General features: G+C 36.7%; 1 protein-coding gene across 4 annotated transcripts in view; it reads left to right on the forward strand.

Moving 5' to 3' along the window:
- Positions 1-17,381, forward strand: part of LOC149410558 (uncharacterized) — a 100,143-nt gene extending 82,762 nt beyond the window's left edge. For 2 of the 4 annotated variants that reach the window (XM_089648168.1, XM_089648169.1), the window contains 5 exons: positions 687-1,453; positions 2,880-3,057; positions 8,120-8,249; positions 8,997-9,148; positions 9,960-17,381. In XM_089648168.1, coding sequence (XP_089504294.1) covers positions 687-1,453; positions 2,880-3,057; positions 8,120-8,249; positions 8,997-9,148; positions 9,960-10,310 — 1,578 coding nt within the window. In that variant the 3' untranslated portion in view covers positions 10,311-17,381. The remainder of the gene's footprint in view (positions 1-686; positions 1,454-2,879; positions 3,058-8,119; positions 8,250-8,996; positions 9,149-9,959) is intronic. The other 2 variants (XM_089648170.1, XM_089648172.1) reach the window with 1 other exon arrangement.
- The last annotated feature ends 6,096 nt before the right edge of the window (positions 17,382-23,477 follow it).

Here is a 23,477-nt window from a genome sequence, read left to right on the forward strand (position 1 = left end):
TACTTTATAGAATCGTTTGTCAATCTGGGGGTCGCGTCTTCGAGAGCGGTCGCGATCAGGCATCTGTATTCACATTGTCGCAATCCAAAACTTATCTAAATCTTTAGATAAAAATTCAGGTTGTAGAGTTTTGTCAGCCGATATTTCAATTAGTTGGGGTTGTGAGTCTTTTACATTCTTTTCACGTTAGTAATGTAAAACTTTGAAAAACATAAAAATATGTAGTCAAGTCTTGAGGTTTTTACTTTGGGGTTTTAAGAGGGTCGCAACAATAAAAAACGTGAGAAACGATGCTTTAGAAAAATCGCCATATACCTAAACGAATCAAGCAGTAAATTATCACGGGGCTATTTATTGTATGTTTACTGGGACATGTGCCCATGTCAGAATACTGTCCAATCACATTGGTTGTAATGGATTGGTTTTTTGCAACTAAATACTTGTTTTGCATGCTTATTTCATCGATTTGTCATAATTTCTCATCTTTTTAATGCATTTTAATCTGTCCCCTAGCCGTCAGTTACTTTCTATTGAGTCATATAACCATGAACATTTTATGATGTGTTTATAAATAATCAGTGTCATGCTTTTAGAAACAATGATTGAAAACACTAATATTTTCAATACATTTCATTGTTTTTCGAATGTGTCTTCCTTTTTCTAAATTGTCTCATGTTAATTTTCAGGTTCTCGAAGAAATCGAGTCTCGTCACGGCTCTTCGGATTTCATACTTAACTCAATACTCACCCAACTGTACAACTCGGAGTTTCCTCGGCCTGGAACCTACATCACCCTCAAGCAGCTCAAGAGTCCAAAGAGGATCGTGGTCAGCGATCACAGCTTCCAGAAAAACTCCACCTTCCGAAACTCGGTCAATCTCGGAGAGGTTCTCAAATCGATGGAAGATATCAACGAGCAAAACATAAATAAAATAGCCAATTCTAACAGTTCGGAAGCTCTGCAACCGTTCCCTAAAGATTGTGATAAGTTCCGGAGAAAGAGTACAGACGTTTCGGCAAAGTTTCCCGAACTCTACGCCAAAGATAACAGCATCATGAAATCGTTGGAAAGAATCTACGGGACTGGACTTAAAGAATTTCAAAGCGTGATAAGTGACGGAAATAAATTGCCAGTTATCAATCCGTTTGAACGCGAGTTTGGCAGTAATACCGATTTAAAATCAGCCGGCAATAATTTGTATGAAGAAGTCAAGTTTGAGAAGACTAAAGTGATGAATTTGACCGAGGAGCGTATTGATAAGGAACAGAAGTATAGGAACTATAGTGCTAAGAATTGTTTGGAGTTTGTGAATATCAAGAGGCAGCTTGAGCCGAGGTTGGACGAGGATAATTTGTCAGTGCTTTTTGACAGTATTAGCGTCAGTGTGTTGGTGAAGATATTCGGCACTCTGCTCATCGAGAGGAAAGTGGTTATTGTCTGTGATAAATTAAGGTTAGTTGGTGTATTTTATTTTTTTTTGTCTGCATAATATTATTCCAAATTGTGTATTTTTTTCCCTTTGAATTAATCTGATGCAATATGGAGACGATTTGCATAGGTCCTGTAAGCACTCCCACGTTTCACCTTATTCCTTTGAAAGTAGTCCGACAATTTCTCAGCTTCAGGGGAAAAGAATTTTCTTTTGGAGTAATTGTTTTTTAAATTTGTAAATTTTTTTGGTTCCACTGGAAACCCCCTTGTTTTACTGTATACATCAAAACAAAGGGAGTTAAATCGCCACCTGGTTGGGTCATATTGTGAGGAAGCTCAAGGAAGTATCTGTAGAAAGGGATTTTTGTTAATTAAGGTCTTGAAGAGGTCTGGTTTAAATTAAGGAAAAAGATGCCAGTAACTTGTTTCTAATTCTCAAGCAGTCGATATCAACTGTGAACGGGAGTTCTGTTGTTGTACTTCTAATTTTTCTAAATCTGCCCCAATGAAATGTCTAAACAGACTCACTATAATAATATATAATAAATAATAATATTTGAATGATTTGTATAGCGCCGTTTTTGTGCAAAATTACCTCCTACCTGCGTTTTGTCTGTTAACGATACTGTTTCGATTGTAATTTTTATTTTTTTAACATTAACTTCACACAGGGGGCCCAGAGAGAAACCCTCAGGACCTAATTAGACAAACTTTTTTCATTTATGCACACCCGTTATCCTGTTTAAATAAGGAAAGCGGTGAAGAGGTTAACCTTCTATCACACATATCCCTGTTTGGAACAATGTTGCAAGCGCTTGGAATTGGGTACTGCATTATATTTTAATAATTGCTATGCAATTATATCTTGGGTTTTATTTGATTTTTTCATAATAAAAAAAACAACAACTTGCCTATCTTCTATAGTTAAATAAAACCACCTTATAGAGAAAAAAAAACTTAATTTTTTTATAATATTCACAATCTCATGGTTTTTGATCTCAATTACTTGGTTAAAAAAATATATAAAAGTATATATATATGTATTTGAATTTGATTTTAAAAATTAATGTTAATTTTTGTATTTTAAATAGCTGTAAATCTTCATCTATATATAATGAAAATAATTCACAAAGAACTCTTTTCATTGGTCATAACTTACATTAATGTCCAATAAGTTTAAGTTCTATAAGTCAATAGTTTCAGGTATAGACCTCTGAGCGCCGGTTGACTTTATCCGCACAACAGCATGCATGCTATATCTGGGACTGCAAGTCAAATTCCAGGCCAGCGCATTTTCTTTTATCACTGCGTAAATCACTCTGCGTAATTCAAACTTACAAGCAAACAAACGTAGGTGCACACAATTTAAGAATCTATTAGCCTGATACAGAGAACTCAGCTTATTAGAAGCCAAGTACCACATAATTTGTTTGTTTTATGTTTCCAGCAAGTTGTCAGCGTGCATGGAGGGTCTGCAGTCCATCTTGTACCCCTTCACCTGGCAACATGTCCTCATAGCCAGCATCCCCGCTGAGATCCGCAGGGACATGATGGAGGCACCCATCCCCATACTGTGCGGCCTGTCTCAACAGGACCAGGACATGGACAGCCTCAACTTCCAGGAGGTGAGATTCTATCTCTTCTTTGCCCTCAATATCACCCTGGTGAAATACCACAATTCACAATCGAAAACTTGCTTGAAATGGCTTTAGCAGTGTTTGATAATCATATCTGAATAGCCAGGTACTATCCCACCCCCCTCTTCCCATCTATTTCCCATCCCCACTCCCTTCAACCACACAACACACCGCACTTGCAGGCTCCGGTTAGTAGGGAGAAGTTGGGACTCTTGTGCCGTGTTCACATCAAAAGCTTCTTCATTAATAGTCTGGTGTCTAATTTTTGCCAGATTTTTGATTCGTGGCGGCTCTCACCCATACGAAACTTGCAGAACTCTTCAAATCGTTCATGTCTCATCTGTAGGCGACCTTTGTTTCTCTTTCCCAACAAAGAACGCCCCATTTGACGCTGTTGCGATTGTGACGGTTATCTGTACGTAGTGCCAGATGCCCTGCATATTTCTACTACAGTAGAACCTCGTTAATTCGAAATCCAGCGGACATCAAAAATCAAATTTCGAATTAACGAATTCCCACGTAATTCGAAATTTTATGAAAAAAAAAAAAAAAAAATACGCCGAAAATCGATTTTCTCGGCCGCCTCTTCAAATCCGGGTGGTATTTTAGTTGTAAATTCGTATTAATACCAATTATTTCTTTATTTTCGCGGTCGATTACCGTAGCGGCCGGCCCTGTAAATTCAGATATTCGCAATAAATTCGTAAAAATGGTATATATTTACGCGTAAATCGAGATTTTGCTGCCGATTTTGGTCGCGGCCTACCCTTTAAATTGAGATATTCGTAAAAATACGATATATTTCCGCGTAAATCGAGATTTCGCGGTAATTTTCCGTCGCGGCCGGCCCTTTATTTCAAATATCTGAATTTGAATTCGTAAAAATACGATATATTTCCGCGTAAAACGAGAATTCGCGGCCGTATTCCGTCGCGGCCGGCTCTTCAAATTCAGATATTCGAAATAAATTCGTAAAAATATGATATATTTCCGCGTAAATCGAATTTTGTCGGCAGTTTTTCGTCGCGGGCGGCCTTTTAAGTTCAGATATTTGAAGTAAATTCGTAAAAATATGTTATATTTCGGCATGGATCGAAATTTTTCGGCCGATTTCCGTCGCGCCGTATTTTTTCAACGCGGATATTCGAAGTAAAGTTAGTCAAAATACGATATATTTACGCGTAAATCGAAATTACGCGGCCGAGTTTCGTCGCGGCCGACCCTTTAAATGCAGATATTTGGCGTAAACTCGTAAAACTACGACATATATCCGCGTAAAATGTATTTTCTCGGCCCTTTAAACTCGGATATTCGAAATAAATTTGAAAAAATACGACATTCCAGTGTAAATCGATTCAGATTTACAAAATAATAATACTAATTAGGACGATGTATAACCACGTAAAAATACATTTTTCGGCGTTTTACCGCCACGGCTGACTTTTAGATTCAGATTTACGAAATATTATGATTTATTTTCGCAAAAATCAAATTTTTTCGAATTACACGAACAAATTTTCGTGCGCGGACAAAAATAAATTTCGAATAACGAATTAACGAATTTCGAATTAAAAAAAAATTTGTATGAAAAAATTTTTCAGCGTAAATTTTTTTTGCGAAAATTTCGAATTACGCGTTTTTTCGAATTATCGGGGTTCGAATTAACGGGGTTCTACTGTATAAAACTATTGTTCCTTAGTTTGTGGAGTTCTTTTTTTTTAATTGTTGTGAGACCTGCATGTGATTACCCAATTATATAATTAACACACTTTTATGATCTGAATCATGAGCAGGCGTGGAAGAGATAACTCTCTAATAATCTTCTGCTTATAAAAAACTCTGCACAATGCTGTGCGGAGGGTCTTTTTAATGAGAAGATGTTGTAAACAAACTCATGTTGAGTTTTCTTTACATGAGGGAGTATAGCTACTACCTGTGGTACTATCCTACTGACTTTCTTTAGGGTATGCTCGGGATGAACCATCTACGGGTCAGCAGGGATGTGCGCATTGCTACACATTTCTTCAGACTGATTCGTGGATGGTTTGAAATATCAGCTACCACCTCCTTCACCAACAGCATTGTCCATTTTATCTCCCAACCTGCAGGACTAACTTACCAATGGTAGTGCCGGTAGGGAGAGCAATATTGCTGTTAAACAGAATCAATTCGGATATGGACATATTTAGCATCAGTGAGGCTGATTTTAAACGGCAAGCCTTGTTGCTGCCAGTATAGTACCTTTAGAAGCTTTTAAAGTTTATTTTATACTCACACTTTAACCTCTCAGACAAAGACTTTTATTTACTATGTGTTCCTTTGCGAACTGTCAAAGCGTGATAATTTTTGTGTTATTTACGAGTTTTGCTAAAAGCTTCATAACTCACGTTTTGGGAAACGTAGCCTGATTCTAAAAAATGTTTTGGAAAGATTATCAAATCCACTATCGCATTGTGTTGTTATACGTAAATATTTGCGTTTCTAAATATACATTTTATGAAAACGTCAAAAATATGTAAAAATCGCTTACCATTATTTCAAAGCCGTGAAAAATGTACTTTTTTCTGAGTATCATAAAGAAATAACACTTTATATATTGAAGAAATAATTAAAAACTATTAGTCACCTCAAAATATTAACCGTCCAAACTAAAATATTTTTAATAAATTATTTAGAAACGCAATAAATTATGAACGAACAAGATGACAGATCCAATCGGCTTAGATAATGCACCTCTACGTTCCATAGATATTCTTGAATACGGACGCGTAGCGTTATTCATTATCGATACTCTGTTTTTTAAATCATGGCAATCCGTATACTAGTGATGGAAATAAATCGATTTTTGTAAAATCTCTCGCATTTACGTGAAAAGACGTTCTAATGTCTTGACCGCTATTATCATATTTACGTCTTTTGACGTTCTAATGTTCTGAGTGGTTAAGTAATTTGACATTTTTTAATGTTTTTAAAATAATTTTATTTTAATTGAACTAAAGAGAATCATGTTGTAGTAGGAAACACAAACCCATCATAAAAACGAGACATAGGAACAATGTAACTGTCGATTGTCATATCTCCTGTTGTGATCCTGCCCTAAAGGGATCAATTATTACAAAGCACGGTCATGTGTCTAGCTTGGTGGTCTAAACATACCTAATAATTGTAATACATAACCATGTCACTGAATAAAGAAAATATATACAGGGTTTTCCAATAAGAGGTGTTATTTTGATATTCAATCGTAAAAGATCAATGGTTTCGTTGCTTGTGTGGCACGTTAACGTTGTCCAGATCAATACCATCCAATTCCGGCCATAAAAAATCATTAATCATCTCACGATAGCGCAATCCATTCACCGTAACTGTTGCTCCAGCCTCATTTTCCAAAAAGTAAGGTCCAATGACTCCGCCGGACCATAAACCGCACCAAACAGTCACATGTTGAGGATAGAGAGGCTTTTCAACAATAACTCTTTCACACTCTTCCACAGGGATCGGTTCTGTCTCCGACTTTGTTTTTGTTGCACATCAATGACCTTTTGACATGTGCACCGATTCATTGCTACGCGGATGACAGTACAGTTCATGATAGCTTTTTGTTTGACAAGCCCCCAAAGGGCACACAAACTCCAACGGCTCGGAGGGCTTTGAAGCAGAGAATGGACGGTTATCTCGAGAGTATTTCCTCCTGGGGTAAAAATAATCTCGTCGAATTTAATGTTTCAAAGACCCAATCCTGTCTGATTACGTCTAAAAGGGATCCAAATGATAATCTAGTCTCCTTCAACGGAAGCAATCTTCCGAACAGGCCTTCCATTGATATGCTTGGTGTAACTATAAGTGACCAGCTCAGGTACGGGGGCTCCATCGAAGCCGGAGTAAAGTTGGCCTCTCAGAAGCTGGGCGTACTGTACAGGGCCCGCAGATACTTTAATAGTACACAACTGCTCACCCTGTACAAATCGCAAGTGCGCCCTACTGTCGAATTTGGCAGCCATCTCTGGTCTGGAGCCCCAAAATACCTGAAAAAAACCCTTGACTCTGTGCAGAAACGGGCGGTCCGTTTGATAGATTCCCCAATCTTAACAAACGGACTGCAATCTTTAGAGCACAGGCGTCAGGTAGGTATGCTGTCCTTGTTCTATCGGTATTACAATGGAAGATGCTCTGAGGAACTAGCGTCATTGATCCCTTCGGCACCGGTGCGTAGTCGGGATACACGCCAAACGCGCGCCCAACATTTGTACACAGTTGACACTTGTCACATAAGAACGGGTCGCTTCTACGATTCGTTCTTGAGTTCAACAGCTCGGCTGTGGAACGAACTGCCGGCCTCTGTGTTTCCTCCCTCCTACAACATGGGACTCTTCAAGACCCATGTTCACTCCTTCCTCTCCAAAAAAAGACCCTCCACACAGCATCCCCAAAGATGACATAGGCCCCGAGGGAAATTATTTTCTTCAGGGCCTCCTGTGTGGAGTAAATATAAAAAAAAAAAAAAAAAAAAAAAAAACTCTTGGGTTTTCCGAGCCCCAGATGCGACAATTTTGCTGAAATTTTGTTGAAATGGGCCTCATCACTCAAGATGATTTGTTTTTGATTCAGTCGAGTGAATTTTAATAATTTCAATGCGTTGTTGAAGCGTTTATCGTTCCATTTTTATTAATGACGTAGTTTCTACCTGTCAAATGTCAAAAAATGACAGGGTCAAAAGTAACATCTACCGAAATAGCGGGCTATTCAAAATAACACCTCTTATTGGAAAACCCTGTATTTATATATATGTATATAGTACCTTCCATTGATATACTTGTAAAATACACAGTGATCGTAATCGGTCTGTTAATACATATTATCTCCTGGCTTTTAATGAACAACTCTGAAATTAATCATCGTCTGCAGATCATCTTTCATTAATATACCAACAAAAAACACAGCATTAACACCTGATGGTTGAAGCTGGAGAGTGAAGATTGCCCCAATGCCAGCTAATCTCCGATGGGAGAGGGCATCATAGGAAGAGGAATTAATATTTTACTATTTGCAGGGCATGGTGGTGGATATCTCCCGTTCGTGTAAGGGCACTCCCTGTGAACGAGTCATCAAGATGCAGGGAGATGAGGCTTCCTTGCTTCCACCACTGCTTGCAAAGACTCTCAAGGCTTCACTCAACCTTGGTGAGGCTCCAAGAATATTATATCTATGTAGTAGTTTGTTTTGAAATGTTATCGGTAATTTTAATATAAATATGCATGGATGCAATAAAAATATGATAATATGGATCAAACCAATAATCGAGAAAAGTTAGCTAAAAAATAAAATAATGTGTCAAAGAAATTCTCGCATCTTATTCTATACTAGCTGTACCCTGCCACGCGTTGCTGTGGCTCAGTCTATTTGTGCAGATAGATAAACAATAGCTCGTGTTGCTTTTACGTCCGACAGATTTAAAAAAAAAAAGCATGTCCAACAGATGGCGCTGTTAAAAAAAAAACATGTTTTTACCTGTCACAGGTGACATCTATATAAATATAAAAACAGACGCGTATTCGAATGCAACATTGTGTCAAAATTTAAAACCAATCGGTGAAGAACTTTTATTTTTATTTACATATAGATTTTGTATTGTCTGGTTTTATCCTTCTCATTTTGCAACCAAAAACATTCTGTTTAGATTGTTTTTTTTTTTTTTTTGCCCGAGTTACAATACGTAAACAAATGCACAACACGGCGTATTATTTTGTAACATCTAAAATCTAAATGGATATTTGAAAGTGCCGTAAGTCATAACGGGTAGTTGCATTGACCTAGAAATTCCAGACTGAAAAGCTGTGCAAATTGTCGTGAATCCTTTCACCGTTTGCTGATTCAGATAAAACATAATTTTGTGCATAAGTTATGTGTATTACTGTACTTTATTCCAGGGCCTCCCATAACCTCCAATGCTGCATCAGACGAACACGCGCGGAAGACCAGAAACGTCCTGGTGGCCGAGGCTTTCCTGCGATTCTTTGTGGAACTGCTAGGAGACTACAGGAGCTTCTTCAAGGAGGGGACGGAGGAAGTGGAATTTGATGTAAGATACCACATGAAATATTTTTCATCTCATTTTCATATGCAGTGAAACCCTCTTATAACATTCCCACATAAGAAGTTTTCATTTTTACGAAACTTATAAATGGCACAATTCATCTCATATTTTCCCACATAAGAAGTTTTTCCGGTCCCTTGGAAAACATTATAAGAGAGTTTCACTGTGTAACTGTGTAGGTTTTTTTCTAGTGGTTTATTAATTATAGTGGAGGACAGAGTTACAATTCAAACGTGTTCAAATCAAAGTAAGTCGGCTATCCGCTGCTGTGAGTGTCGAATTTAGCCCATCTGACTGCTAGTCAAGTGCTCTACACACTTGCTTGTCGACCACCTCAAGAAGAATTCTCACTTTTAGTATAGTCCTGGTGAGAGACCACCATTCTGTATTGAATTGTTGCTTGAAATGGCTGCAGCTATGTTTAGTTTCAAATCTAAATACAAGCATAGTAATAAGTGACCGGTTTGTAGCTCATTTGACAAATGCATCTGGTTCCCACCCGGGTTTCATTGGTTCAATTCCTCTCCGAGCTAAGTCTCCTTCATCATTGCACAAATTTCTTGTTTTAACTGTTAAAAATGACTTACGTTTATATGGTCGAATTAGCTCAGTGGTCAGAGCACTTCACCGGCAAGGAAGAGGTCCTGGGTTCAATTCTTAGATGTAACTGAATCTTTTCTGTCTTCTCCGTTTCACATCTTTTATTTGAGAGTCGTTACAATTACAATCTGAGGTTTTACAAGTTATTCCACCATAAAAAATATTTATTTGTATTTGTATTTATTTTCATTAACAGAAGGAGCAATTCATAAAGAGCGTCAAATCAAAACACGTGCAATACTTTCTCGAATGGTTCACGGAGACCGCAATGTTCAGTAACTTCATCCATCAGCGAACATTGCTCGCATCGCCCGCTCCGCCCAAGTCCAAATCGTCGAGCTTCGAGTCGGAAGCGGCCAGTCCCATCATAGACCTCCCGTATCCAGATTTCTATGAACTGTTTGATGAACGAGTTTCGAGGAGAGCCAGCGCCACCACTAAATCCTCGGGAAACGGGAAGGACGGAGTCACCAAGGGAAACTATAAAATGATTGTGAATAAGAAGGTGAAAGTGTGGAGAGATAAATTGAGAGATCTGGTCAATTAGTTATTAGTTTTATTGCGTCCAGAACTTTGACATGGAATACAAAAGATGGGACCGTTGGCTACTTCAAAACACTTACAAGTGATAAGTATTGGGTTTAGAATTGGCAGCTCGTGACTTATTAGTGTCCTGGATTGCTAAGTTTGATAAATACAAAATTATTCATAATTTTGTAGCTACAAACCAAAAATTGTGCTCAGTTACAACAAAATCAATAATTTTTTTTTTGTCTTTGGAACCATGTTTATAATTTAAAACACCATGTTACGCACAAGCAGCACAGTAGCGTGGACACTGCGCAAGACCTCTTACGTACGTAACATGCTCAAAAGTCATGAACCGTCACTGGGTTTTAGAATCACAGGGACATACTCGTGGCTATGTATGATAGACCTCTATGATTTTAAGCCTCCGTTTCCTTACTTGATTTTCATATGAAGTACTCTGCAACTTTTTTCTTTAAAGTGACATAAATTATCTCAGTAAATTGATATTCTAAACTTACATCACAATCATTTTTGATAAACCTAAAACAAATATTGTTATAATTGCAGTACCACCGAATTTTCCGCAGTGGAATCAGTAACTACAGATTAGTAGTTACTGACACATGTTTCAATATTTTTTATACCAAATTAATTTTAGTTCCTGATTTTGTCACAGTCAATCTCTCGATAGCTGGAGGAGTATAGTTTTCTCCTGTAATCAGGGGCAGTCTGCGCCAGGCGTGTTGTTTCTATTATCCATGGTTTTATACTTACTACACTGCTTCAGGCCTATCTAATGTGATCTGTGTCAATGGTCCAGTGCGTATGCATTAACAGTGCATACAATTCGTCCTGTGAATTTGAGACTGAAGGTAATATTCTGAGGTCAGCGGCAGACTGCAAACAGCTGCGGCAGACCGCGGACTTGATACTAAATGTTATATAAATAATAATAATTATAATGTCTTGTATTAAGTCTGCAGTCTGCCGCTGCGGTTTGCAGTCTGCCACCGACCTTAGAATCGTATCTTAATAAGGTGATGAACAAAGTGTGTAAATATTAGAAAGAAAGTGAAATATAATGAATTAATTTAAATACACTTAAGAAAAGGCCTATATTTGAGATTTGTAGAGAGCTACTTTGGTTCAAACGGCCTTTATTCTTACAATAATAAATCTACAACTATTGCATTTGAGTTTGTTGTTTAAGGAATGTTTAGAGATGTAAATAATACAATAGGTTACAATATGTTATCGATGATAAATAGTTTTCAAGCTTTAAAATGGTAATAAATTCAATATATAAATATAATTTTGCCAGATATTTTTTAATGTGTTGTTCCATTTGTACATACAGTTCATTTTTCACTTCTGTGATACAATTTTATTATTGTATTATTTATCTAAAAACGAGTTTTTTTATGTTACTACTTATATTCTACAGTAAAACCTTTGTATAAGGTTCCAATGTAAAAAAGTTTTCACTCTTAAGAAGTTTGTTTTTTTTCGGTCTCTTGAATACTGAAACAATGCCAAGTTTTGGAAAGGTTTTCAGTTTTGTTTGTTTGGTTCCTTGAAAACCTTTTTAAAGTGTTTCACTATATCGTGAAGTTATCTTTTCACCAATAATAGGCAGAGAAAACTTAGTACCATACATCACTTCATTATTCTTCGACTATCATGCATTTGTCAACTACCCTAAGGGGGTATTTCACTATGTCGGGCTAAATATCTGACTAGCTATCCGTTGGCTGGCTTTAAAGATCAGAATAACTTCGTTATTCAACGGCGACCGTTTCACCATTGTTCCCGAGCTTCCGGATAGATAACACTCGAAATAGTCTGGCAACATCGCAAAATGTTTGCAGTTACTCCATCTACTGCCACGGCTGTCATGCGTCACAGTCCGTACACCGCAAAGTGTGCATTTTTTTGGTTATGTTATGTTGATTATCAGGTCATTTTAGATAGATTCGTGTCGAATTAATACATTGTTTCTTATTTTGAACACAATCAAATAATTCAGGATGGATCATACAAGCATTCAAATTCATTCTACAAAATTCGACTCACTTCTCCGCTGTCAAACTCGGAATGTTTTGACGCCATCTTTGATTCGAGGAATAACGCCTAACGTGAGGTTCGAGCACTGATTAGTCAAATCGAACTTTAACCCGAGCGTTAGCGTTATTCAGATATAGTGAAAACGAAAAAATGACTAATCCGCGGATTAGTGCTTAGTCAGAACATAATCAGAGATAGTGAAATACCCCCTAAGTACACAAGTAAGTGTTGAATAGTTATTACCTGAAATAACACTATGTTTGTATAAATCGTTTTTTTTGCAACAATATGTGAACTGGTTTCAGCACAGCTGTGTCTTCGTCTGAGATATAAACTGCATAGTTATTATTTTGGTTTATAAATAATATGTTCAAAATAGTTCTGCCATTTTTCATTTATAATAGGTACTTTTTAATGCATATGAAAATCTATTCTTTCAGATCTGTATAGTATATCTTTGTACAAATAGGAAATATTCCCGTTGAAAGTTGTGATAAGTTGAATGCCTTTAAAACTATATTTACTAATTGTAATATTTTAACATAGTTATTTTTTAGGTAGGTATGTTTTAAAAAATTATATTTAATCCTTCAAAATCATGTGGAAAGTTAAATACTAAATTAGTACCTCGTTAAGCGAAGTTCTGCTAAACATTTTGTTACAGGAAGCTTTGTTATCAGACAAAGAAATTACATTAGATGGATAGACGCTTGCATACTGTGTAACAATAAAATTGTTGAAATACTTTATTAAAAATACAAATATCTGTTGTGTCTGTAACTCTGGTTCAATGAACTGTTGTACTTTGATCTGCTTGGAATTTAAATGTCACGGATCTGCGCTACTTATTGTCTGTTACGTGGTTAGTTATTAACACAATAATCACTCATTTCCACAAGAAACTCATTTAACACGTTCACGGGCAGTGAGTCTGGCACTATTTTGGCACTATTTTTGCACCCTACTTTGGCACTATTTTTTTGTATTAGATTTTTGCGATTGCTCTAGCATTTCCGTCATGATACGTACCATCCAACACCATCAAGAGCGACGCGAATGCTCTAGCAGACGTATCTCAATACATTTGACGCATGCTATAGCATACGCGACCACGCGGGGTACGCCGGGCGAGCTGTAGGGGAAGGGATAAACACTGTTTTATCTTTGTGTGCAGAAAAGGTCTCATGTGACAGTAAGCGATCTGTGGTTGTGTCAGCAGTGACAGTAAGAAATAGACTACCTATATTTTATAAGGATAAAGCAACTGCTCAAGCATATCTGACAAAAAAACTCAATAAACTTCGGATGCTATAGCATCCGCGACATAATTAAACTATCCAATGCGAATGCTATAGCATGCTCGTCCGGGAACGTGTTAAGGCATTCAAGTAAATATAGATTATAGAGATGGTCGATATTCATTCCTGTCTCAGTTACTTGGAACCGGTTCCTTCGTTGTACTATATACAGGGTGTCCGGAAACTCGTAGTACAAGCGGGAAACTGGTGAATCTACATCACATTTGAAGTCGATTTTGTAGTATATTTTTTTTTGATTTGAGCTTTCGTTATCGAGTAAATCGAGTTTGAAGTTGATTTTTTTTTTTTTTTTTTTTAATCAAATTCTTATAAATTATTACTGAAGATCAAAGTACCCAACTAATTAAAACTATTTGAAAGTAAAACAAAAGAAGAAACTCGGATTCGAAGCATTATTTTGGAAATCACCCTTCATTTAACCCGGTGTAATCATAAAATATTTCTGCTCTGCAGGGTTAAAACATCTGTTGTTCAACCCTAAACACCAGAAAAAACTTTAACCCTAAAATAGCCGAAAAATATTTTTTTTTGGTTTTTTTTTTTTTTGTGAAAATGCTCATATCAAAAAACTTTATGTTTTTTTGGGTTCCCCATGTGGTGTAGATTCTCCAGTTTCCCGCTTGTACTACGAGTTTCCGGACACCGTGTATAATATTTCTCTGAGGAACTGAATATTTTTGGAACTAGTTCATTTGGATTAATTATCAAAAAATCTTGAAAATTTCCCCTTTCTCAGAAATTCTAACTATTCACCCCCCCCCATGACTTTATTTTTTTCTATTTGAAGAAACAGTTCCAAAAGTAAGGGATAAAGAACCAGTTACTGGAACTGCAGTGTCGACGCATTTCAGGTATCAACCATCTCTTAATTGATTACACTACTTATCTAAATCTGTTGGATATTTATTTACAGGGAATAAAATCACATTTACGAAATTGGAGATGAAAAATTTCAATGTTTTTGACAGCTACTTTAAAAACCAGTGGTCTCCAACTTTTTTATCACCGCGGACCGGTCAACACCTGAAAATTTTACCGCTGCCCGCTGAGGGTGATTAAATGTTAACATTCTAAAACGTCATGTGTCATCACGGGTTGTGCGTGGTTTTTTTTACTTCAACGGTATTGTGTCGGCGGTTACTTAGCGTAAAGATGTTTTCAACAGAATAAGTTTTTTTTCGCAGCCCGGTACCATTTGCTCTACGGACGCGGACCGGGTGTTGGGGACCACTGCTTTAAACGACTGACTTGTTTTCATATACCTTTCAGTAAAGGAATAATTATAGACAATACATACAATATAATATTTATTTTCCAAGGGCTATCCAAATTAACTTCTTTTATCACACTTTAAACTACACCTCGAAAACAGCTTATAACTGTTTCATATTTTGTGCTTTTTTCTGATTTTTAATGAAGGCGAATTTAATCTGATATATGAACATAATGGAATTTTTGGCTCATTTCTTTTTGTGCTCTTTGTCATAGATAAATTTAACAATGTGTTAAAGTGAGCGTTGTCCCTTCTTCCTTCTTACAGGTTGTTCTCTTCCCCTAAATGCTACTTCTACTTGTCTATTTGTTTTATATTTTATTATGTATTACAAATTTCTGTCTTTTTGAATAAGGTGTATTAAACTTATCACATTGTTTGAAGGGTTAAACTAGGTTCGCATGTATGAAGCTATGATATTATATTATAAATATTTATTCTATACTTTGTTACATTGTTACAATAATATTATAATGACTGATAATAAGGTAGATTGAACAATAATTTTTATAAAAAAATATTTAAAGAATACAACAATTTTATTTATTTTTTTGGTATGAAATTGGTTTGTGTAAAACCCTATTTAAAGGTTCCCGTAGGAGAAGCAGAGGTAAGCGAGCGCTATACATTGCAGTCTTGCTTGAAATATTGCCATGTAATATTATTACGCACCATTACATCTCGGTAGAATTTAGAAGTACGTTATAGAGGATAGAAGTGAACTAATGGTTTTTCTGAAATTATGCCTCTCACCTTTTAAATGTAGGATACAAGTAAAATAAATAGTTAGTTTATTTTAATACTCATAATACTCAAAAATGTCTCACTCAATTTTTAGAAGTTGATAAAATAAAAAACAACATATATGTATTCTCAATCATCAAAAAGCATTTTTAAATTACCAAAACATAAAACCATTTTTGCAAGGGTAGGCAGAGATGATGGAACTCCATGCGTGTCTGTCCTGGGGCAGATTCTTTTGCTTACATCATGCAGAGCCGGCACTGTGCAGGCGCAATTGGAGCAGTCCGCTCCTGGCGCCGACTTGCCAAGGCACCAAGGGCCAAGGCCTGATAATACCTAATGCCTAATAGAGTGCCCTTGAGGTTTTTACTAGCGACTTTAATCATGTTTAGAGATCAGATATGAATAGCCAGAGTTTCCTCCATCTATCCTTTTCCCTCCTCAGATTTCTTTTCCCAATATTTGAATTGCCATAGTCTCACTGGTTCTGAGCAGTTGGAATTGTTGTTTAGGATTCAACATTAAATTCAATTTTTTATTGATTTAATTCGCTTGATCATGCCATGTCTTTTTTTTTCATCCGTCCTCTGCGCCTGAACCATCCTAAGTGTCCATATCTTGCTCTTATACACTACGCTAACATTGGCCTTTAACATAGCTTTAAAAAGTCTAAATAAAACATTGTTCTTATCAGTAGAGTGAAATTATAATGACTAGATCTGTAAATAACCAGAATTACTCTAATGAATCTCAAAACAGATTATTTACATGTGTATATTTTTCATATAAATATCTAAAACAAATATTTTAACTGTCCAACAATTTATTTTTCCTGAGATATTAACAATATTTTTCTTATTAAAAAGTTGATCAATATATTGTAAGAAATAATACAGCATCTTGTATAACTTTCTGGCTTTTAAATGACTATTTCAAAGTTCCATGGCTCATCATGGAAATGACGCAGTGAGCTGAAAAGAGTTTCATTGACCTAGAAATTCAACATAGAAAACTGCAAATTTCAACACGCCAGACTACTGTTACTAGAAAAAAACTCTTTGGTGTTTTTTATCCTTAGTGAATACAGCGTCATACCAAATTCAAATACCTTCATATTAGTGAGATAATATAATATTGCTTTAATTAAGACAATAAGTCACTGAACACAAAATCCCTAGAAGTGTATATTATACAGATTTGATAGAAAACTGATTTTGCCAATTTAGGAAAAACATTTCGGTTTTGACAATTAAATGGATTATCTGTTCAAGTAAGAATTTCATTATTTGATCAATTTCAACCGAAGTAAGATATAATTGAGCTAACAAAGACATGTCTACCACACTTCTATCGGTTTATCTCTTCAGTGCAACAAATGTATCATAAAAATTATAAAAAAATATAGTTTTTCAATAATATGCATCAAAAAAATTACAATCTTATTTTTAAATTCTGCCATTGAAATAAAGATGTACAAAGTTGTTGAAAATATAATTATTTATATTAAAATATAATTATTTATATTAAAATATAATAAATTTGGCTTTATATTGAAAATGTTACTGCTAGTGATGTCTTATGTTAATAAATTTAAAATAAGACATCACTAGTAGTAACTTTATATTGAAAATGTTACTAATAGTGATGTCTTATTTTGATAAATTTCCTACTTGCATTTAGTTATTTTAACTGAATATTTTATAATACTTATTGTAACTGTAAGTGTCTTTAAAATGGCCTTTATTAGGAATTTTGTAATGTAAATAATATTATGGGAATAAATAAAATATCAAATTATAAATAATAATGAGTAAGATTTATTTGTTTTTTATTTTTAAGCTTAAAATGCAATACTCTAGCCCAGGGGTTCCCAACCCCGTGCCCCGTGAACGATTCGTATGTGCCCGCCACTATTCGACAGTGAAATAATTTTTTGACACCTCCACTAAGTCCCAAATGGCCGATTTATTAGAGTTTTATTTTTTTTGAGTGCCTAGGTTTATTAACCTTTCCGGGAGTATGGACGCGAATGAACGACGGTACACACTTTCGCCAAAGGAGTATGGACGGCTATGGACGACAGAGGTCGCATATTCATATTCGATGCATATTCTGTAAATATGCATTGTATTGCCATCTATGGGCATATTCCTGTGACTTTACACCAATTTTAAACATTTTACATCATTATCGACAGAGATATCGGCTGTTATTTATTTTGCATACTATCATAAAATTTAATCAAAAAATAAATATCTTTATTTGTGTAAAAAAAACTCACTCCCCAGAGCACAGCCAGAATTACGTAACTTACTCCCGGAAAGGTTAAATACAATCGTATGTTTGCGATATTGTATGTATGAGTGGTTCCTTTGCTGACAGTACTTGTAGCAACCTGCCTAGCGCCGAGCCAGACTGCACTCTTCACTCTAGCCTGGAACGGATAGTTCTATTTGCACATCACTCCTTGTACACGCAGAAAACCCGAAGTGAACGAAAGCCACGAACTGAGCCGATGAACGCCGAAGGCGCCAAAACACATGGAACATGACTGCCAGCTCTGTCTGTCAGTGAAAGCAATAAGCATGGCCCCGACAACCAAACTGACAGCAGTCACGTGCTCGTACCGTGCCGCTCGGTTTGGCGATTATAGGCTCATTTCGGGTTTTCGGCGTGTACAAGGAGTGATGTGAAAATAGCATTCCCCGCCTGGAACCGCGTTGTTGTCATTTTGATTGCTGCCCCGAGTTTGTCGATTAAAAATAGGTGGTGCCCGCCACCCTACCGATATTTTAGAATGTGCTCTATAGTACAAAAAGATTAGGAACCCCTGCTCTAGACATTCAAATTAATAGACTTGCCCTAACATGAAATCTTCGTATCATTTCGGTGAACTGGAGACAAATCACGTGACCATATTTTTGGCACCAGGAGGGTTCGAGTATGCTTTAAATAAACTATGACGTCAGTCATACATTGACCACCGAAGAGCGCACATGAAGATAACTAGACCATGCACAAAAAGTAAAGCAAAGGTTCACGGCGCTGTCCATTGTGGGTCTTTTCTGCGCAGGATCTTACGAATCGCCTGGCGTAGCCACGCTAAAATTGAGTTAGGTGGCTAAATTATAATACATTTGTAAAAGTGTCCGTGTAAAAAAATGTAAAATTTGTTTTTAACTGATTTGGGATAAGTTTTTTACACATCATGCAATTTTGCGCCATTGTAAAAAGGACAAGTAATTCTTAAGCAGATTGTATTTTTGAGGACCGTATCGTGATATTACAATGCGAGTTGCTTGTATACTGTCAGATTAATTTATTGACAAATCGCCAAAAGCAGGACGGTCACGCGGCCTCCTGCACTCTGCGGAAGTTGGTTTGTTCACCTTTCCCCGATTGGCTCACCCATAGACATATGAATATTAGTAGACCTGCCCTAAGTGATTAAAAGCGTATTATCCCCACTCCCCATACCGGTTCCATTGAGCCGGCTGGGCTCGCGTACGGCCTCAAGTGATATTTGAAAACGTGACGTCATCATTCTTGTGCGAACTATGGTCAAGGCATCATCGGTTCATTTTACGAAATAACACGGCAAAATGTTTACTTGTACTATGAAAACTGGTAAAAATTGATGCGAAAAAAGAGAATAAACCCAATTGTCGTATTACATTCCATATATAAGCATTATTTTATTTTATTTTAAGCATATTCACATCGTATAATATGAATCAGTTGTTACTATCACATCGAGAAACGTCTGGACGCGAAACACAAAGCTGGTTGGTTGCTGGGAAGTAAATTATGAACATTTATAAAAGTGTCTTAACTAAATACTCTGAAACTAACTACGATTCTGAATATAGAAGCTGCCTTACTTTGCCGAATTTGGACTTCGCAAATTTGTTCATAACGTGGCGAGTAATTTGCGCTCCCATGTAAAAATGTCTATTCATTCAAAGCAGATTTTACTTTTAAGAAGTAAATGGTGATATTATAATGCGAGATGCCTATTTACTGTCAGATTGATTTATTGACGAATCACAGTCATCTTCACTCCCTTCGTTCTTCAACAGTTGATTTTACCCCTCGCCTTTATCTTCTCGTCTATTAATTCCTATGTCTGTGGGCTCACCTATTAGTTGTCTATGAAGGCTACCCATATCCAGATCTCTAGGCCCTGAGCGAAGGCTGCATAAATTTAGGAAAACAATTTATCGAATTTATTTCGAAACCTACAAATATGGGATAAATGTTGAAATATAGGTGGATTCGTTGACTTCAGGCCACAGTTAGTATTTTATATGTTTCCACATTTAATATTTAGCAATGTATTTTTTTAATGAGTGCGGCCGAATCAAAAAAACGAATTTCGGTAATCACTCAAGGCACTTATTTTGAAAATATCCCATTGCTCGAGTGATTAAAAAGAGTTCTTGTTTTTTTGACGATGGATGTTTTTTCGATGGAACCTGCTGCTCGACCCAATACTCCTTTTTTTCTTTTGCGAAATTGAAAAATATCGATTTCAAATTCAGATTTTATCTCAAAATATTTGACTCCTCTAACTAATAGGTAGGTAGAGTTCGGTTCTTCCCTTAGGTCAATTGGTGTTTGATCCCCCAAAATTATAAGACAACAATAATAATAAATTATGTGCATCAAAATAACTGGTCTTATTCTTAATTTATTTGAAATGTACCGCGAAACAGCTACCAGCGGCGGCAAAGAGTGACGAGCAGTGACATCTGTTGTCTCTAATAGAAGCTTTCATTCACAAGTCAATAAAAAAATAACAATGTAAATTCTCGATTTCATTAATAACGGTTATTTATCTCTACCACCACAGGATACCTTCACTCCAGCAGCATCGACAGTGGAGCAATACCCACAAAACATATAATATGGTAAAGCCTACCATACGATTTTTCATTTACCTGAGCAATTTTTTTCTCCCTTTTTTAATCTCCGATTAAACTCCTAATGTGAATGTAATAATTAAACTCCTTATGAACCACTACTGATTCCAATCTATTTGAGTATTTCTGTACACTATTAGATAGTTTAGCGAGTACGCGTCAAACTGGTTCGAATTAGTTTGGAATACCCGACCGCAGTCAAATCTTTTTATTTAGATTTTTCTGTACTACTTCTTGATTCTTCTACGGGCAAATATACACATCATAATTGCCATGCATGTTGCGGTATTTCTAAATTGAGGCGCCAAGCTGAAGACCGATGTTAAAACACTATTTATAATTGTTTTCCCACAACAGAGGAATTAGCTCGCAGATAATTGAATGCACTATTCCTGGATGGGTACCGGTTACTTTTACTCACTCGGCCACTAACTGATATTGTTTTGAGTTCGTCAGCTGTGTTGTAATTCGAATAAAGTTATTTTTTGTTGGTTGAAGGGATTTTGATGGCTGTTGTATTCAAATTGTTGGTTTTAACAAGGCGTAAGTTCAGGGTTTTTCAATAAGAGATGTTATTTTGATATTCAATAGTAAAAGATCAATAGTTTCGTTGCTCGTGTCGCACGTAGCGCCGTCTTGTTAAAAGTAAGCGTTGTCCAGATCAATAACATCCAATTCCGGCCATAAAAAATCATTAATCATCTCTCGATAGCGCAAGCCATTCACCGTAACTGTTACTCCAGCCTCATTTTCGAAAAAGTAAGGTCTAATGACTCCGCCGGACCATAAACCGCACCAAACAGTCACACGTTGAGGATAGAGAGGCTTTTCAACAATAACTCTTGGGTTTTCCGAGCCCCAGATGCGACAATTTTGCTTGTTGACGAAGCCACCGAGGTGGAAATAGGCCTGATCACTCAAAATGATTTGCATTTGATTCACTCAAGTGAATTTTAATAATTTAAATACGTTGTTGAAGCGTGTATCGTTCCATTTTTATTAATGGCGTTGTTTCTACTTGTCAAATGTCAAAAAATGACAGCTTCAAAAGTAACATCTACCGAAATAGCGGGCTATTCAAAATAACACCTCTTATTGGAAAACCTTGTATATTATATTCATAAATAATTTTCTCAAAGCATACTTGGATTTAAAAACAATGGATACAATTGTAGATAAGTCTGAAAAAGGTTTATGTGTGGCTTGCTATAAATATTATAGTAATGATAGGTAGATAACTCTAAAGCAAAAATTTGATCATTTGAAGCAGCAGAAGCTCTCGAACGGTGAGCTTTAATGATATTTGCACAGATTTCTATTCGTAATTTATAGATCAAAGCAATTGTTAAGCTTGCCACTTGTATATGACGATCTCCGTGGTCCAGGGGTAAGGCTCTCGACTACGAAAACGGTTTCAAATCTATTGGATTTTATTTAATTCATTTGTTTTGTTTCACAATATATTAATTCAAACTAATATACAGTATACTGGCGGCACGTTTCAAGGGGGAAGATACTCTCAGGAACGCCCTGTAAAATACCATAATTCAGAATTGAAACGGCTTTAGGCGTATTTAGTGACCAGTTCTAAAAAGCCAAGTACTTACCCACCCCCCTTTTCCTCATCTCCTTGCCCTCCCCACTACATTCAGCCTGATAAATTGCTTGCATACAGAATTTGTGTGTGAGAAACAAACTTAAAAGTATGTGATTAACCAACAGTCCAACGAAATTCTAGACCCATGGATTCTACGTTCTGGAATTTCATGTGCTTTTAAGTTCGCTTTATATAAATTTACGTTCGTCAAGTTGCTTCCTGGTAGAAACTCTGGCAAGTAAGGTTACTGAAAAACAGGCCCAATGTGCATGGCCAGCTCTATGCGGGCGCAATTGGAGCAGTCCGCTCCGCGCGCCACATTTCCAAGGCGTCAAAGTACTGATAATTCCTAACCCAACAAATTGTCCTTGAGATTATTTTTCGTAAAAATGGAGCTTCATAAAAATACAAACTAACTAACGCCGTTTCCCAGAAGGGATAGGCAGAGAGGACGGACCGCCAAACAACTCGGTCTTGGCACACATTTCTTGCCTCATTCACATTCATACATCGTCGCATACATACCCTTCTATTATTCTGACTCTTGACATGGCCGGACTCGAGTATCTGATTCTCTTGATCGTGCCATGTCTTCCTGGGGCGTCCCCGACTTCTGCTACCATTCACATTTGCATCGTATATTCTCCTTACACTCCTATCTTCGCTCATTCGCTCTACATGCCGAAACCATCTAAGCGTCCCTTTCTTAATCTTACTCGTTACGCTTACATCAGCCTTGCACTCTTTGCGGATCTCCACATTCCTCACACGATCAAACATGGTTTTACCACACATACGTCTCAGGCATCTCATTTCAACAGCATTCAATCTACTTTCAGCCTTTCTTTGCCAGTTCCATGCCTCATTTCCAAACATCATGGTAGGTACCAGCACACCATTTTGGACTCCTAACTTCGCTAATCATCCCAATATTATTGATTACAATGATCATCTACCTGGGCGTCTACTGGTTTTGACATGGGTGCCCAAATGTTTCTTACCAGGCGTCACTTAGTTCAGAGCCGGCCCTGCCCATGCGTCACCAACTCAGTCCATCCAATGCAAACACATTAAAACTTTACCAATGACGCTCTGAGTAACTGAGTGAAAGACACTTGGGTAATTCGTGCCATTATTCTGCGAGTCTCACGATTTCCGCCCGTAATAATGGCATGTATCGCCCCCAGCCTCTGAAAACTTTAAACATGCCAGTACTTAACTTTGCGGTGGCTCCTTCATTACGCCAACTGCATACAAATAATAA

The sequence above is a fragment of the Hesperophylax consimilis genome, chromosome 27 (assembly GCF_061612785.1).
Source record: "Hesperophylax consimilis isolate HC1 chromosome 27, BYU_Hcon_1.0, whole genome shotgun sequence".
NCBI lineage: Eukaryota > Metazoa > Arthropoda > Insecta > Trichoptera > Limnephilidae > Hesperophylax > Hesperophylax consimilis.